The sequence below is a fragment of the Chenopodium album genome, chromosome 1, assembly GCF_948465745.1.
Source record: "Chenopodium album chromosome 1, dcCheAlbu1.1, whole genome shotgun sequence".
Taxonomy (NCBI): Eukaryota; Viridiplantae; Streptophyta; class Magnoliopsida; order Caryophyllales; family Amaranthaceae; genus Chenopodium; species Chenopodium album.
The window spans coordinates 68,083,923-68,102,661 of record NC_137834.1 but is presented as its reverse complement, the minus strand read 5'-3'; the positions used below and the strand labels follow the sequence as shown (position 1 = coordinate 68,102,661).

The window sequence follows — 18,739 nt, the reverse complement described above, 5'->3', positions numbered from 1 at the left end:
TTCCGCCTTTTTATATTTTGGAGCGGATGCACCATGCGGATCGTGCATCCGCCTCCACGAACCAAGCTTTAAAATATGCATTCGGTTGTAGATATGTAATTACTTTAATGCTGCTTGTTATGCATTTTCTACATGAATGACATTCATTCATTCATTTAAAATGGTTTGAAGTTTTCATGATAGTGGAAAATAAAATTGTTGTTTTTTTTTTTTTTTTTGAACGGGAAATAAAATTGTTGTTTCATGTTACTTCAAAGATGACCAAAGCCAATCCACACTTTTCAAGCATGCACAAAGTACAATAAAATACATTTCCATTTTTACATGCTACAAAAAGTTATAAAGTCATTGTACAATCAAACTCCCTTCTTTGATTCTATCCCTATTATATTGCTCAACTCAATCCTCAATCTTATCCTATGTAATGAAATAATCGTGATTATAATTTAATGCAATTTATAAGCCTAAGTTTAAATAATTAATCTGTCATTAATTCTTCTTCATCATCACATTATTTTAACGTTAACCCAGGAAACACGAAAAACACACTGAACATTTCAACAAATTCAACCCTTCAACCCCATTCTTTAATTCATTGAAACAGAAAAAACGTAAGCATTCTTGGGATTTGATTCAACAGAAAAAAGGAAGAAAACCCAGATAATTTGGAATTCTCACATTATTTTTCACCCCTGATTCCCCAAATCTCACATTTCCTAATCAATTTCCCTTATTCTTCCAAAAATTAAATACAAATTTAATAGTTTTTTCTCCACTTTGCACCGTCTTAACCCCGCCAAATGCCTCTTTCTCTCTCCTCTTTTTCAAGTATTCTTTGATTCTTGGTATATAAATAATACTTTTTTCCAATACCCATTTCATTTTTTTTGTTAAATTTGTTGAATTTGGTTGTTTGATATGACTGGCGGTGGACCGTCGTCGGAGAGTGGTGGTGGCAGCAAGAACATTTTTTGTGACGCCGCCGCTGGTGCCGCTGCAGGTTCTTTATTTTAATTCCTCCATTTTTTAATTTTACATTTTTTGCATGTTAATTGAATTGATTGATTAGGTTTTTGTATTTTATTGGTGTGAAATTGATGTTTTTTAATGAAATTTTGATGGTGTAAAGGTTGATATGAGTAGTTGTGAAAGTGTAGGTGGAATTGCTGCAACATTTGTGTGTCCATTGGATGTAATTAAGACAAGATTGCAAGTTCATGGCCGTCCTGTCACTTCTTCTACTTCTGCTTACAAAGGTGATTGAATTTACTTGTTTGATTCTTTTTATTTTTGTTAAATGTGGTTTATGTAAATGTAATTGCTAAAAATTGAGTAAGGGCAATGACGCAATGTTGTTAAGTGGTCAAGTTCATAAGATCAAAATTTTGTGTTTTCAATTTTTTTAAGGTATGTTGTATGAAAAATTGATTTTAAAGAAGGATCAAATGGACGAGTTTGGATAGTTTGTATTTTCGGACTTGCTCATCTGTCGATTTTGATTCTAATCAAATTGGTTATTTCAAGCATGATAGGGTGGAGGGTTTGAATGGTATTTTTCCTTGGTGATGTTAATTCATGAGACCATTGTTTTATAAAAGCTTGTTGTTTGAGAAATTGATTTGGAAGAAGGATGTCATGGGTACATCATGGATACAATGGAAAATTTTTATTTATTTTTTGAGTCATGTTTAACTTAAAATTCAAAAGTTTTGAGCATGGGAGGATATATAATTTAAATAGTATTCATCTTGGAGGTGTTAATATATAAGTCATATGTGAGCCTAGTTGAAGAACTCAAGTTACTTAATTGTGGGTTTTTTTTTTTTTTTTTTTTCTGTTATATTAAAATGATTGAGAAGTTATTGGCTAGCTATGATTGTTATGCTAATTGAATCTGATTGATGTGCTCAATATCATAAATTCATTAGAGCTTTTTTTTTTTTCTAAATGCTTTTTGTATGATAAATTATTTTGGAAGAAGGATGTCATGGATACAGTGGATGCTTAACTAATAACTATTATACGATGCCATATTTCAAATTTAAAATTGCTTGATATTTTTTTGAGAATTTTTTATTTTTTATTTGAGAAGTAGTATCACCAACATAAAGATATATGAGAGAGCATTGAGATGACTGGACACTAAATTGCTTTGCAAGTAATGCAAAAGTTAAAAAAGTAATTCATTATTGATTGATGTCATAGAAGGTAGAGATGGTGAAGTGACTTTGGGGGTTTGGAAGAATGATGTTTTTGGGTTTCAGCTATTTTGTTGTTCTAGATAGCAGAACAGTTTTTAACTGATAGCACAAACAATCCGACTGGTAATTATTGCTATTGATGATTGTGGCATCTTTAAGGATTCAGTTGATCAAGTCCTATTTATCATCTTGGATTCTTGGAAGGTATCGGCACGACCACAAACTCATAATACCCTTATGTGTAAAGAGGATTGTCTTGACTTCATCCCCTGCCCTTGTTTGAATTTGATGATAACCCGTCTTCAAATCCATCTTAGAGTGGAGAATAGTGAACACCCTGATAATTCATCCAGCAGCTATTCAATTGCTTTTTGGCGATGGTTTTAAGCTCGATTGTCTACACAGAATCTCCATGACCAAGATTAATCAACTAATTATGCTGCAAAATTTTGCCTTTTCCTGGTTACAGCAACATAATTGAAAATCTAAGTGCTTCTTTCAGGAGCTTTGACCTCTAGGTTCTGCCAACATCTGCTGAGATTTTGAGTTAAACACTTGATCTGGTTCTCATGAACTGTGATTTCGATCCGTTAACATTCATTTGCTGGTGAAATGAGCTTATTTTGACAATGCAATTCATTTTTGTTCTATTGAAAGAGCGAAGGGATTTAAATCAAACATGTTTTAAATATTTTATACTGCTGGTACCCTAACGTGATTCGTTGGGCTAAAGTCATTTTATACTTCTTATAAACATGGCTGCATGGGCTTCATTTAGTAGATGTAAATTTCTGGTATGAGTTGGAGGGTCAAATCACACAAATGATTCCTACTTCTGACTATATCTCTGTGAACCTGAACCAGATCACCTGCTGTGAAAAGATCAACTCTTGTTCACTCTTATTTGTTTTGTTTTTTAGTATGCTGCTGGTGTATTACTGTTTTTCCCTTCACTTTTGAATTTTTATTCTAATAAAATCAAATTATATGTGAAGCAGGTAGCATTATCATTACAAGCCTTCAAGACATTGTTAAAAAGGAAGGGTTTCGTGGCATGTACCGTGGGCTTTCTCCAACAATTTTTGCTTTACTTCCAAATTGGGCGGTATGCTTAAGTTTAGTTGACTTAGGATTTTGAATGAAACAATTTTAATTGTCTGTATACTTTTGTTCACTTCCCACTCTCTAGACAATGTTCCTGAGGTTCTGGTGAAAAAAGTGTTTTTTTTGTTCTTTTATTGAAGCTAGTTTATTTTTAATTTCTTTATTGTTTGGTCACTTGATTCAGTGATATGAATTAACATGTGAATTAGAAAGTTGTCTCCTTTTCTTTTCTTTTTCTTTTTCTTTCTTTCATTTTTTTTTTGGCATCCCATAGTAATCATTTCTTTCCTTTCTTGTGAATTTTGTACATGGGCAGTCTGAACATTGAAGTGAGTTCTTGGTTGCATTTGTAGTAAGATGTGGTTGTGATTACTTACCGGTGTCTTAGCAGTTTACAAATCAAAGCTTCATGGAAATTGGACTTCTTAGTTGGTAACTCGGGAGTTGTTGGGCAGAAAATGTAATCAGGGATCAACTACTATATTTTACTTGCAATAGTTTTTGGTTTGTCTATTCCTAGGCACCCTCTTTCCTAGTTTTATAGGTTGTTTGTAAGGCTAGTGTTCCTCTTAATATGGACCTTGGTCAACATCAATGATATGATCTAATGCCTTTTGAGAAGACCAGGTATGGCTATTTCGCAGGATGTATGCATTTCGTGTCATGCTAATGTCTTCGTTGTGAAAGGGCAATTGATATTTGGAGGAGCCTATTTTCTGTATATACTGCAAGTTCGCTTTGTGATTAGAACAGAATGCACCACTTCAACTAATGCTTTGTTGTAGGATAGAACAATTTATTTACCTTCTTTGTGGGCTAAGGCAGGGGAGGACTTTAAATTTAGTGGGGAAATTCTGTGGAATTGTGCTAATATGTAAGTTGTTTTTTGCTGTTTTGAGGGAAATTTGACTTCTGTTTTTGTACTTCTGTTTTCTGCTTATTTATAAAAAAAAATTAATTTATAAATTGAAAATAATTTTGTTTTGATCTGAATATATGCGTAAAGTTTAGTTAACTTCATCAAGCAAATCATACATTTTGGTAATTCATTTGCAATAGAAAATAATGAATATCTTGAACAACATTTATTGCGCACCAATTCTCTGTATCTTTTTCCTGTTAGTGGACTTCAAAATTAGATATCTGAATACTCCATTTGCCTTTTCGCACCAGAAGATTTATAATTTACCAATATATGCCAATTGTTTGCTGCGGCATATGATCTCTTTAGGCTTTTTTCTCTTCTTATAAAAAACTTCTTCCGTTCTTTATTAGTTGTAGCACTTGTTTGACACACATAATAAGGAGATTTGATAAAAAAGAAGGAAAAATACAACAGTACTCCTATCCTCTCAAAATTAGGTGGGGGTAAATGTAGGATAATAAGGGTAAAGTACGGCCCAACTAGAAAAAATGGAGGAAGTAATATATTCAGTGGAAGTTTAGTAAAAATCAGTTTTGGTCAGTAACTTTCTATAACAAAGTGTATTAGTGAATCAGTTATAATTATTTTCAATTAGTAAAAATAAGTTGGGATCAGTAACAGTCAGTTATTATCTGTCAAAATTGATTCCAGTCTAGTAAAGTCAGGTGGAGAACAGGACCTTTTTTAGTGGGAGAAACCGGAAAATAGGGCTTTATCATTTTATGTACATTTTCATATGTATGTGTAAAGAAATTTGCATGTGTAGCTAGGTTTTCTTAGGGTTCTATGATGCTCTTATAATCGATCATAAAACAGATAGCAGCGATGAAGTCCTGCTTGTTTCTGGAATATGGACTACTCTTCAGATTTATTTATTTATTTATTTTTTTTTTGACGGGCTCTTAAGATCAACTTAAAGTGATGTCAGTAAGTATTGTAAGACAAAATAAAGTGAATATATGTGAAAATGTTATCTTTGTCTTCTTGTAGATATGGGACCTATAGAATTTCTTTATGACTCATTTTTACCGGTTGTTAGCTATTTATTACCCAAAATGTAACTATGTTAAAGCATCATCTCCATTTGTTAAATTTCTTAGCAGATAATGTAATTTGGACACGACCTTAGAAATACCAAGAATTGTAGGAAAGGGGATTAATAAATAACGGAGATAAATTTGGATGGGTTTTGAAGAATACTGATTAGGTGGTTTTATTAGAATTGAAGTTGAAATTGTAGCTTATTGAAATGGCAAACAGAATTGTGGGAATGGATTTTCCCCAAACTTATCTTTAATCTATGAGGTATAATCCAGAGGGAATATATATATATATATATATATATATATATATATATATATATATATATATATATATATATATTAATTTTTAATTAGTAATTCAAGTATATAAAGTAAATCCTAAGCAGCGTTACATTCACTTAACTTTTAATGGTGAGAAGCTCTAATTTGCAAGATATTAGTAAAAAAGCTTATCTAACTTCTTTGTGGGCTAAGGCAGTGGGGATTATGATAGTTACCTAAATGGGGGAAATTCAGCAAAATTGATGTTATTGTCTTTTTTTAGTCTTCTTTGAGAACAATTTAAAAAGTTCTCTATTTAAAAAATTACTTAGTGAACAATTAGGTGATTGTTTCTAATCCAAGATTTTAAAGGTAATTATCTTTGAGCTTTTTGAAAGGAAAGTTGGATCAAATCCAATTATTGTTTTAAACAAAGAAGAAGAAGAATCAAATCCATAGGTATTTTATGGAGTTGATTTACCCTAGCTATATTGAATGATATGGATCTTAAGATTTAAAATTTCCATATAAGACTTTTATTGGTCATCTAGTGTTAAAACAATAAATATCGTCCTCCATTCACTTTTATCTATTGCTACATCAGTCCTTTCACCCAAGTCATGTTTGGTATTTTTCGACTACGCTTAAGATCTCCATCTCCTTAACCCGTCATTTTCCTTATTGGTGCATCTTCCGATTGATGTCTCACATACCCAAATCATCATAATCAATTCTCCTTTATCTTATCCTCAATATCCACAACTCCAGTTTTTCTCCAAACAATGCATGAAAAAGTGTGCCTAAGCATTTGAGGGCATTTGGGGTCACGACCTTTTGTGGTCTAGTCGTAGTGATTTTGATGAACCGTAGCTAAGATGCATCAAGGCACACCTCTATGTCGCACTACTACATCTTTTTCACAATTTTTTTAAAAATTGTTTATTATACGCACCTCACTTCAACGAGGGACACCGAAGTGCACTAAGGCACTTCTATGGAACTTCAAAATGCCTTTGTGCTCTTCTATGTCTTCTGTTTGAATGCCTTAATTCCATAAGTTAGGTAGGCTACATGAACCAACATGAGGATTTCCCATGATGTCACCCATCTTGGTACTACTCTCAATCACTGTGGCTCATGTCAAGCGATGTGACAAAGTTTTACACGGTTGTCATTGGCCTACAGAAACCCTGTTTCAGTGTTTCTTTATCTCTAGGCTTGGGGTTGCGGAGTTTTTGTGCTTTTGAGCGTTTTTATACAGTGCCTCCAAATATCTACATTCCTATTTGGTCTAAGTGTTTGAAATGAAAAATACTTGGTACGATTTTTTTAACATCCAACTTGTTAGTAGAATCAATTACATTGTACATGACGTCGGTTTTTCTATCCATTTTATAGAACAATTCTTTGGATAAAAAATTAAATCTAAGAGCAAGCTGTATTTAATGGTAATTGTTGATTGTTGGATGCAAAAACCTCATATCCCATATTGTTGTGGAATAATGAAAGATGCTCCCTCCATATCTCTTACATATTTTATTTAGTCATAAAAACTTATAAAACATTTATCATATTTTGTTTTATTTAAATTTGACAAACTAGTTTTTATCGATGTAAAATGAGAAAAGTTAACAATCAAAATGCACTAGTACCATGCACCAAATTGCTTAGGGTTTGTTTGGCATCGTTTTTTGTCATCAGTTTTCAGTTTTTTTTCTTTTTTTAAACAAAAAACTAAAAACAGGAAACAAAAAAAAGGTGTTTTCTGTTGTCAATTTTCAAAATTATCATGATCTTAATACGTTTGACTAATTTTTGATTTATTATATGCCATATATCATATGATTTTGAAAAACAAAAAACCAAAAAACAGAAAACCACAGTGATGCCAAGCTTAATTTATTTGGTTTGGGTGGATTAGCGAGTTAGGCAATAAGGGATCAAAGTTGATTCCTAAACAAGCATGGGTGCCCCAATTCATGTACTTGAGGAGATATATGCATATTGTTTGTCCCCTCATCTGCAGTTATGCATTCACATAAATAATCTGGTACATTTTTGGAAGTTATTAGCATATTTTGAAGTTCATTCTTAATGTGTGTATCGTGTTTTAGGCTTTAGGTGTGTTTTGTGCACTCACGTGCATATCTCTTCTAGGCATGGTTGTAAGTGAGTGATAATTGCACCAACAATACCATTCTCGCTAACCGTAAATTTTGGGGAAAAGGACAATATGAGAGCTTTTGTTTTATGTAGCTTAGTTGATTGGCTTTGCAATGTGTCAATATATCTAGACATTAATGGCACATACGTGATTTCCGTTATTTATTCTTTTTCATCTTTTTCTTCAATTTTTTTTAAAGATTATTTTATAGAATGAGGGAGACGGTGGCTGTTCTATTGTACTCCCTCCGTTTTCCTATGTTCTGCTCACTTTCTTTTCACGTCTTTTTTTAAGTTCTAATCACCTTTGCTACGTTCCTTGTCGGACCTTCAGTCAACATGGGGCTGGGATTACCTTTTCCTTTTTAAAACTGCTATATTTTCCTTGGTTATCAGTTCATATATTAAAACTCGAGAAAATGGAGAAAGAATGTGTTACTCCTCCCATCATGCCATTTGTGTGCTTCTCACACGGCTCCAACTCTTTTAATAACCCGCAATCCTATGGCATAAAGTATGGATGTCACTTGTGGATTTCAAAGACAGTCGTTTGGAAAATTTGCTATTGCATTAACTTTATTGTTTAATTCTCTGAACTCAATTTCCACCCTTATAGCACATGTGGTACTTCATCAGGTCATTGATGGAGTTAGCACCACAATTAAGTGATACGAGTTGAAATTTTGTTTGAAGGAATGTCCATGGATTGATGTTAAGAGCTTTGTTGCTTCCTGTGATGGTAAAATCTATGGACATTGTCATAGCATCACATCATACTACTCTGAGTTTCCAAATAAAATCAGGGCATGAGGATTCTAAATGGATGTTATGTACTAAAATCTGTTGAAATTGGTTCATTGACAGTAATTTAGTAGCCTAACATTTTTTAAAAAAGTTTACTTGCATGTTACAATTAGCAATATTTCTTAGTTTAAGTTGTGATTATTATTTTTTTGTTTTATTTGGATCTCAAGTCTCTTTTCCTTATTTATGAGATCAGTATCGTTGTACATTAAACCGATTTTTATTTTGCTCTTTCCTTCGCAACAGTTATCTATACGTAAGGTATTGGCCTTTATGTAATTTGCTTGATAAAACTGGTAATTAATCAGATTTCATGCTATATTAGTTAAAGTTCTCTATCTAATATCTAAAGAGTAGGTTTATTGCATCCAATTTTTATTTTTTATTTATTATTTTTTATTTATTATTTTTTATTTTTAAATTTTTTTTTTATTCTGGCATATATATGCACTGTCCGTGTTAATGCCTTCATTTCTATTTTTTCGTGGCTCTATGTGGAGATACATGCTCTATATACACACCTCAATTTTTTTTGAATGACATATTTGTTCATTTCATATGTAGGTATACTTTGCTGTTTATGAGCACCTTAAAGGTTTACTCCAAACAGATGGTTGGTGCATTGACACTTCTTATAGAATTAATTACAAGTATTTGTTCTCACTTTATGTTGTTTATGGTTTCTTATGACTGAAATTGTTTCCATTTACATAGAGCATGGTAATGGTCAGCTTACAATTGGTAGAAATATGGTTGCTGCTGCTGGTGCTGGAGCTGCTACAGCTGTCGCAGCTAATCCCCTGTGGGTAGTGAAGACCCGACTCCAAGTAAGTATGATGTTTGGTCTTATTGAATGCTATGTGTTCTGAACTTGGTCAGTGCACTAAGCACATGGTCGCCCCCATTGACTTCTGTTTGGAAATTTTGTTGCTTAACTTTTGACCTTTGATCGTATCAGGTGAAAGCTGAAACATGATGATTCCTTACAATTTCGATATTGGCTTGGCAATCTAAAAATGCTGATATTGATTTGTATTGGCTGAAATTCCTTACAAACCTGTCTCTTGGGACAACAATTATTTTTTTTAATAAATTCGTAAAACGCACAAGATCATGTAAACATGCTTTTAAAATTTGAAGCAGACGAAAGTATTCTCACATAAGTAAACTATTCTTCCTTGATATCAATTTTGGTTGCATTAGTTTGGAAATTACAGAGTAAACTATTCTTCCTTGATACCAAAATACCTTCAAACTTGCATTAATTATAAATTTACATGTGGACAATCAATTAATGTGGATATTAGCCTTTTAGAACCATCCAAATGGAAACACCTAGCAAACATTACGGGGTGGAAGGAGTAAAAATTTCAAAAATATTAAGTGCCGAAGTTAGTTTGATGTCGGCATTATGGTTGCGAAGAGGAGCAATTATTGCATATTTTACGACAATTGCTCCTTTCTCTCAAAAAACAGGTGGTGCCAGATTTTGTAAGAGAGTTGCATTATTTGGGAATATGAGGGAGGGGAATTACATATTCCCAATATAATGCTAAGTATGTTTTGGATAGTGGCATATGCTTAGATGAAAAGTAATTTTAACCTATTTAAAATATACTCCCTCAATCCCACTTTAGTTGGCCACATTTGGTTAGAGATCATTCTTAAGGTATTCACTCGAAATCCTAATCATTCTTGCTGATTTGTACCATTGTTGATAACTCATCTTATCATGATACTACATATTAAATCGAAAAGAGAAAGTTGGAGTAATACAGGATAGTCCATACTTGTACTTTACTAGACATAAAAAGTGACCTATTATTTTGGGACATTCCAAAATAGAAATTTAGTCTATCAGTGTAGGACGGAGGGAGTACTATGTATTCAACAAATAGCTTCATAGTATTAATGTTATTTTAGATTGAAAATATTTGTGGGAAGAATTTATTGTATGTGCTGTGCTCTAGACCAGTGCTGGTAGTGATTGGTGTTGGGTGTGAAAATGTATCATGTCAAAGTGGGTATTTATTAGATTTTGAGATCTCATTAAGAAGTATTGTGAATATAATGCATAGTAAGTGTAAACATTTAATAACTAGGTAAATACTCATTCTGTGTATACAGACTTGAGATTTGTATCATGTGAGTAAACATTCATGCTTCATCTATTTTGAACTAAGTAGGGCCCTTTTATATCATTTATAATTTCTATCTTCTATAAAAAAAATTTAACACTGTGTAAGAAGACGTGATTCGGGTTATGTGAATGTCTTCCAAGTTCCAACTATGAACGCAGATATTCCTATGATTATGTGAATGTATTCCAACTATGTCTGTTTGATTTTTTATTTTTGAATTATTGTTCAAGAGATTGTGAATGTTATCAGTGCTTATGCTCCCCAAGTGGGTTTAGATGCGGAAGAGAAACGACAATTTTGGGAGGACCTAGACGAGGTGGTGCAGGGTGTCCACCACTCAGAGAAGTTATATATTGGAGGGGATCTAAATGGGCACGTTGGGGCGAGCCGAGATGGCTATGAGAGTGTCCATGGAGGCTTTGGGTATGGGCAGAGGGACGCCGGTGGTGAAGCTATTATGGATTTTGCCCAATCATATGATTTAATTTTGGCTAATACTTGGTTTAAGAAGAGGGATTCACACTTGATAACTTTTCGGAATGGAGCAAATGCAACTCAAATAGACTTCCTGCTCACAAGGAGCATAGATAGACAAAGTTGCATAAACTGTAAGGTTATCCCAGGGGAGAGTGTGGTCACCCAACACCGGCTATTGGTAATGACTATTCGTCTGAAAGAGAAGGCGAAGAAAAAAGTTAGACAAGAAGAACCAAGGATAAGATAGTGGACCCTAAGGGATGCAAAAGCTAAGGTTTTTACAGAAAAGGTAATTGAAGAAGCGGATTGGGATGGAGAGGTGGATCCGGACATGACTTGGTTACGAATGAAGAACTGTTTCCTAAGAGTGGCCAAAGAGGTCTTAGGGGAAGTAAGGGGAAGAACTTCGGTACAGAGAGATACTTCGTGGTGGAATGAAGAGGTGAAAGCAGTAATTAAGCAAAAAAGGGAATGCTATCAAGCCTTAGGAAAATGTAGGAGTGATGAAACCTTTGCAGCGTATAAGGAGGCTAAGAGTAAGGCAAAGGCAGCTGTTCGCCAAGCAAAAGAAAAGGCATATCAGGAGGTTTATGAAAAGCTTGATTCCAAGGAGGGAGAAAGGATCATTTATAAGATGGCAAAGAGAAGACAAGAGGCAAGGAAGGATATTGGCATGGTGAAGTGTGTCAAAGATAAGAACCAAATGGTCCTAGTGCAAGAGGAGGGCATCAAGGACAGGTGGAAGGGGTACTTCGATGAATTATTTAATGGAAGTAATGGAGTTGTGATAGGAGATACCTCTATGAGTGATGAAGAAATCAACATGGAGTATGTGCGAAGGATTAGGAGAGTAGAGGTGGAGATTGCACTGAGGAAGATGAAACCTAAGAAGGCGGTTGGCCCTGATGGGGTACCGATAGAGGTGTGGAGGTGTTTGGGTAAGATTGGTATTGATTGGTTAACAAACCTTTTCAACAAGATATGGACGGCTACAAGGATCCCACAAGATTGGAGGAAGAGCACCTTGGTCCCGGTTTATAAAAACAAAGGAGACGCTCAAGATTGTTCTAACTATCGAGGAATTAAGCTTATGAGCCATACTATGAAGTTGTGGGAAAGGGTGATTGAACAAAGGTTGAGGGCATGCACAAGCATTTCAGATAACCAATTTGGTTTTATGCCTGGGAGATCTACTATGGAGGCAATCCATTTGATAAGACAAATGATGGAGTTTTATAGGGTAAAGAAGAAAGATCTTCATATGGTCTTTATTGATTTAGAGAAGGCATATGACAAGGTGCCAAGAGAGATACTTTGGTGGGCAATGTTGAAGAAAGGTATCCCACGAAGGTATGTAGACCTAGTTAAGGATATGTATCGGGATGTGTCAACAAATGTGAGGACATGCGGAGGGTTGACAAAAGATTTCCCTATTACAATCGGATTGCATCAAGGGTCTGCATTAAGCCCTTTTCTTTTTGCAACGGTTCTAGATGAATTAACTAGACCAATTCAAGATGAGGTTCCATGGTGTATGCTGTTCGCAGATGATATCGTTTTGGTGGATGAGACTAAGGATGGGGTTAATGTCAAGTTGGAGCAATGGAGGCAAAGGTTGGAATCTAGAGGGTTTAAGCTAAGTTGGAGTAAGACTGAATATTTGGTATGTCGTTTTGGCACTCAGAGGGGGACAAGCAATGAAGTGGTGAGTTTGGATGGAAAGGATTTGACCATGAGTGAATGTTTTAAGTACCTAGGGTCGATCATCCAGAAGAATGGTGACATTGATCAAGACGTGACCCACAGGATTAAGTCAGGGTGGCTTAAATGGAGAGCGGCCACGGGAGTGTTATGCGACCGCAGCATTCCCTTAAAGTTGAAGGGAAAATTCTACAGGACTGCCATAAGACCAGTGTTGCTCTATGGTACAGAATGTTGGGCTTCTAAGAAAGAGCATATTAAAAAGATGGAGGTTACGGAAATGCGCATGTTAAGGTGGATGTGTGGAAACACTTTAAGAGATAGAATCAGAAATGAGGTTATTCGCAAGAAAGTAGGTGTGGCGGGCATTGTAGATAAATTAAGGGAAAATCGTCTGCGTTGGTTTGGACATGTAAGACGGAGACCCGAGGGTGCACCGGTGCGAAGAGTGGAAGAGTGGGACCATGGAGGGATTAAACGAGGAAGAGGGAGACCAAAGATGACTTGGTTGGAAGGAGTGAGGAAGGATATGAAGTGCATGGATTTACGTGAGGATGAAGTTTTGGATCGTAAGGGATGGAGGAGAAAGATTTATGTTGATGACTACACGGAATAATCAAATTTGGTTCATGTTAGCCGACCCCACTTTTGGGATTAAGGCTTTGATTGATTGATTGATTGTTCAAAAGATTGTTGTTTTTCTTGGATGATGATAGCATTTTTGCAACAATTTTTGTTGTGTGGTCAGAAAGAGCTTTTTCAAAGTAGAATTTGTCAAATAAAATCTACGTTTGAGTGAACAAATCATTAGTTATCAAGTTTGGGTTTTAATTTATTTTATTTTTTTCCTCCCGTTGATGATTGAAAATTAAAACTAGATTCTTTGACATAGGGTAAATACTAATTTATAAGTTTATTGAGTTCAATGGGTAATTGTTTGCCACTTGTTTTAAAGCTTGCAATCTACATGTGATCAAGTATTGATACATTTATTGTTTCAGTCTTACAGAAAACTCCGATTAATATATTCATTTTGGTGGGACCTATTATGAATTTATGATTGATCATTAAGCTTCGTGAATTTCAGACGCAGGGAATGAGGAAAGATGTAATTCCATATAAAAGCATACTTTCTGCCTTATCAAGGATTACGCGTGAAGAAGGAATTCGAGGGTTGTACAGGTAAAATATATAGAATAATTGAAGCAATATTCTACTTAGTTTCTTATGTCTCATCTCAAATAATTTTTACATTCCATCTTTCGTGTCTCAAAACAGTTCTCAGTTTTATGTGGAGAGTGATTATCATGATTGGCTTTTTTCTTTTCATGCATGTTTTCACAACAAATTCTTTTACCTATCTACTACTTCCTACCCACTAATCTTCTTTTCCACATGCTGGCTTCACTATAAAATTGCAAAAAACTTGTTTCAGTGGCAGTATAACATGTAAAGTTTAAACTGAAATATGAATCACGTAACCAGTAGAATTCATAGGCACAAACTCACAAAGCTTTCATGATATTTATGAGGTGTGTGGTTGGAGCGAAACTCCCAGATCTTTTCTTGACTTTCATTGTCCTCTGACTTGTGGTGGGACAAAGTCACTTCTTTATTGTCACTTTGGGCTAAGGAGTTTGGTGCTTTTTAGTGTTCCTCAGTTGAGGAGTTTCAAAGAGATTTTGTTCATCTGTAGCTTGTCCTCTTTTAGCTGTTAACACAATTCATTTTTTTTCATTATAAAGAATAATAGTCTATTGACCTTTGTATTGGTTTTTTGTCCATTTGCAAAACAATTAAAAAGTCAGTGTTCTTTGGTTTTAGTAGCATGTGCCTGTACTAATGCTACATTGGACTGCATCAACATGACTGATTGCTTTACTCTTATTTATCTGGAGTAAACGGTTGTTTCATTTTGGGTTATAAAGTTACTTTATTTATTGAAGTAACGTTTATTGCATTTTGGGTCATAAGGTTATTATAAACATCTTCTCTGTTATCGGCTTATCGCAGAGATTAGGTGCAGCCATCTGGTCGTCCCAGCTTAAATAGGATATTAGTTAAAGCATTGAATATTGTTGATGCGTAAACTTATGAAATGGGATCATTATGTATGGATGGAGGGTAGCTAAGTTTAAGCATTGATTTTTCTGTTCATATATTAGGGATGATGATATTGCCTTTACAGTTATCTTTGTCTGGTATCTGGTTAGGATGGCCTATGTATTTCTGATTAATTTAGTTCAATTTGTTCTATGAGCTTTGTTCCATCAGCTAAAAATGTTCAGTGCTGTATCAATTGAAACTGGTGAAATGTGTGAAATTTGTTTTTGGAAGTTGGTTAATTTGGTGAATTGTAGAACAAGTTTTTTATTGTACTGTTTTTATAATTGATCGACACTGAAATATTTGGAAATTTTGTTATTTTTACCTCTTGATACTGATGAGTAATTGGTTTGAACAGTGGGCTTTTGCCTTCATTGGCAGGGATAAGTCATGTCGCCATCCAGTTTCCTGCATATGAAAGAATCAAGTTCTATTTGGCGACCAGGGGTATTACAAAAACTTCTCATCCTTGCCATATTCCTTTTATTAAAGTGCCCACTGTTCTGCTCAACTTGGCACTGTTTGATTTGCAGAAAACACAACTGTTGACAAGCTTAGTACAGGGGATGTTGCAATAGCTTCTTCATCGTCAAAGATAGTAGCTTCGATGTTGACTTATCCCCATGAGGTTTGTTTCTGATCGCAGTCCTTACATTTTTTGCACTTTAGCAAATTACTTTTTGGCTTTTGCCTTAATTTTTTTAGCTTTATCAGGTTGTCCGATCTAGGCTTCAGGAGCAAGGGCAAGTTCGTAATCGTGAAGTTCATTACTCTGGGGTTGTTGATTGTGTCCGTAAGGTTTTCCTAGCTGAAGGTCTGGCTGGATTTTACCGTGGATGTGCAACTAACCTAATGAGAACAGTCCCAAATGCTGTCATTACATTTACAAGTTATGAGATGATTCTTAGGTTTTTGACGCAGCTAGTAAATCCTGCAACAAAGACACCAATAAGCCAATCTAATGTTGATGATCATAGCAAGCCTCAATGTAGTGTGAAGGGTGAAGAAGAGAGTGGCTCTGGTTCTGAGCACACACAGGACCAATCTAATAGTAGAGCACCGTCAATCCCTGTAAGTAAGGACCAGTTGACAGCGAGATAGTGATAGATTGATAGTTCCAACTCTGTAATGCAGGAAAGAAACAGTTTTCATTAATTGAAAACTTTAGTGCGTACAGAAAGTAGAACAGTTAATAGTGAAGTTCAGGAACAATGAAAGCAATTAATTTCCAATTTGGTGATGAGAATATTCTCTTGGGTGACTTCTGTTATTCTGCTGGCAGGGAAACCCTGATTGAGTTTATTCTTGTACTTGGTTCTGACTGACGCATAGGTCGCGGAATCCAGGCAAGTTCCCTGAGGCCTGAGTATTGATGATGACGAAATCATAGTGTAAGAGATATTGGGAACATGGATTTCCCTAATATCTCTAACATAGAGAACCATTGTAACATATTGCTCGGCTTAAACTTTAAGTGTTCGCGTGCCATCGGCACTGTTTCTTCTGCTCTCTCTATTACTTGTTTCCTTTTCCCCTCTTTTTCAAGATTCATGTATATCTGTTTATTGTGATTGTACAGTTGTGCATTTGCGGCTAATTGCATAAAATTGTTTATGCAACATTTCAAATTGTACATGTTTACATTCTTTCTTTGTTGTGAATGCTGGAAAATTTTATTAACATTTCTTTTGAATGTTATACTAGAAATTGCGAATTATGTGCTCCCTTTGTTCACTAATAATTTTCCTATATTCATTTTTTGTTTCTTGTTCCTAGTATTTAAAATACTTCCCCCGTTTCACTAAAATTACACTCTCTTACTTTTTTTTTTAAAAAAAAAAAACTTTTTTTAAATTTTTTTTATTTGAGTAATTTTCAATGGTGCTCACATGTTTTTAAATTTTCTCTTTAGTAAACAGTAAAAATTTCAATTATATTTGGTACTCATGTATTACCGTTATCAATTCAATGGTGACATTAGTTAATCAATTTAATCATATATTAACCATGATTTGTTTCTTGTATTTTTTTAAGGAAAAATTGATTCTAATAATCCCACCTTTGGTCGGTTTGCTGTTAATAATCCCGGCTTTGAATTATGATTTAATAATCCAACCTTTATAGGGGATCTTCTTTTGTCCCTAACTTGTTGGTAACCAAATTTGAGAAGTTAATATGCCTCGTGTTATGTTGTAATTAGTTGAAAAAAAATTAGTACAAAAAAAAATTAAAACTGAAAAAAGAAAAGAAAAAATAACAACCAGCCACCCCTACCCACCGTGAAACCCAAACCCTCACCCTAGTCCCACCAAAAATCGACCAGCCACCACCCTAAAACCTCGAAAATGGCCAGACCCCCCCCCCCCCCAACTAGCCGATTAAAAGGCACCCCCAAAATCACCCCTAATCCAATTCCCAACCCCGAATCCACCATATATAACCACCACCTTGAAAAACGCCAAAAACGTCCTCTCACCGCCAAAAACCGCCGATAAGCCCCTCTAACCGCCGAAACTCCTACCCAAGCCATCTCTTCTGCTCTTGAAGATTTTTACTTTTTTTTTTCCTTAATTCATTGAAATTAAGGGCTTGGTTTTGTTGCGTGGGGGTGTGAATAGGGGTTTTGGCGTTTCGGTGGTGGGGATGCGGGTTCTGGCGATGGGGATAGGGTTCTGACGATGTGGATGGGGAGGAGGAGCTGCTAGAGGTTGGGGGGTTAGGGTAGTCGTTAAGGGTTGGCTGGGATTTTTTTTTTTTTTTTTTTTTTTTTTACAAAAACACTCTTTTTTAATTACTTTTTCTTTTTGACCAATTATTTAGTGACATGTTGTAGGGGTTTATAGGTACTACGCAACGGAAATAAACATGAAACATATTCAATCTAGTACCAATCCCAAGAATCACATGCATAACACACAAGACACAATCATACCTTTGACGCGTGAATTCCACGAAGCTATTTGACAGGCAAATCAGGGAGAGAATAGAGCCCCAAGTGTTGCTCTTCTATTTAGTCCACGAGATTCGAACGAGCCGTCCACCAATACTAGATTGGTCGAGTGATTAAGGAAAACCGCGATCACCACCTTTATGGACAACCGACCACCGCACGAACCACCACCACCGTGACACACCACCGGCGCCTAGGAGGAGGAGAGAGCCGTGAGAGAGAGGACTTTGAGAGGGTTGAGTTTCGTGTTTGCTAATTCGGGTTTGATCACACTGATCAGTTAATTGCTACTTTCTACAAACCTAGGCACCTAGTCTATTTATAATCTCATTATAATTAGACTAGGGCACTGTAGGGAATAATTTCAAGCCTTTAAAATCCCACTAGCTTGAACCCCACTGTGATCATACACTGAAGTACGGTGGCGTCGAAAAGGGAAGAAGATAGAGCAAAAGAGTCGCCAACAAGTTTTTAAGGAACTTGTAAACCATCACGAGGTGAAGGTTACACCCCTTAACGATCCAAGAGATCGTCAACTCCATAAGGTCATGAACCAAATAAGGGTTCAGGGATGATGGTACAAATCTAACCTAAAAGAGATTGAACCTGCCCTAATAATAGGCCTCTACTTTATTCTGCTCGTATTCATGTGCGCTTTCTGATTAACATGCAATCAATAGATTAACCCTAATCCTGTTTATCTATGTTGGTTGAATTTAATGCACATATAAACTATTATTGGCGATCACTTGAATTTATAATCACAATTAACCTAACAAGATTATTAATTATCTTATTAAGCGTGGTTGCAAGTACCAATTCCCTTTAAACATGCAATAAAAGGTGATCAAGCAATAAAGAAT

At 35.2% G+C, this 18,739-nt stretch overlaps 1 protein-coding gene across 1 annotated transcript; it reads left to right on the top strand.

Annotated features, from left to right (window-relative positions):
• Window positions 1–395: 395 nt before the first annotated feature.
• Window positions 396–16,633, top strand: LOC145599741 (nicotinamide adenine dinucleotide transporter 1, chloroplastic-like). Its single transcript, XM_081655903.1, has 9 exons — window positions 396–1,000; window positions 1,158–1,256; window positions 3,200–3,306; window positions 9,066–9,114; window positions 9,216–9,328; window positions 13,908–14,002; window positions 15,285–15,373; window positions 15,460–15,554; window positions 15,641–16,633. The coding sequence occupies exons 1-9, from the start codon at window positions 919–921 to the stop codon at window positions 16,025–16,027; spliced, it is 1,116 nt and encodes a 371-aa protein (XP_081512029.1). The 5' UTR covers window positions 396–918; the 3' UTR covers window positions 16,028–16,633.
• The last annotated feature ends 2,106 nt before the right edge of the window (window positions 16,634–18,739 follow it).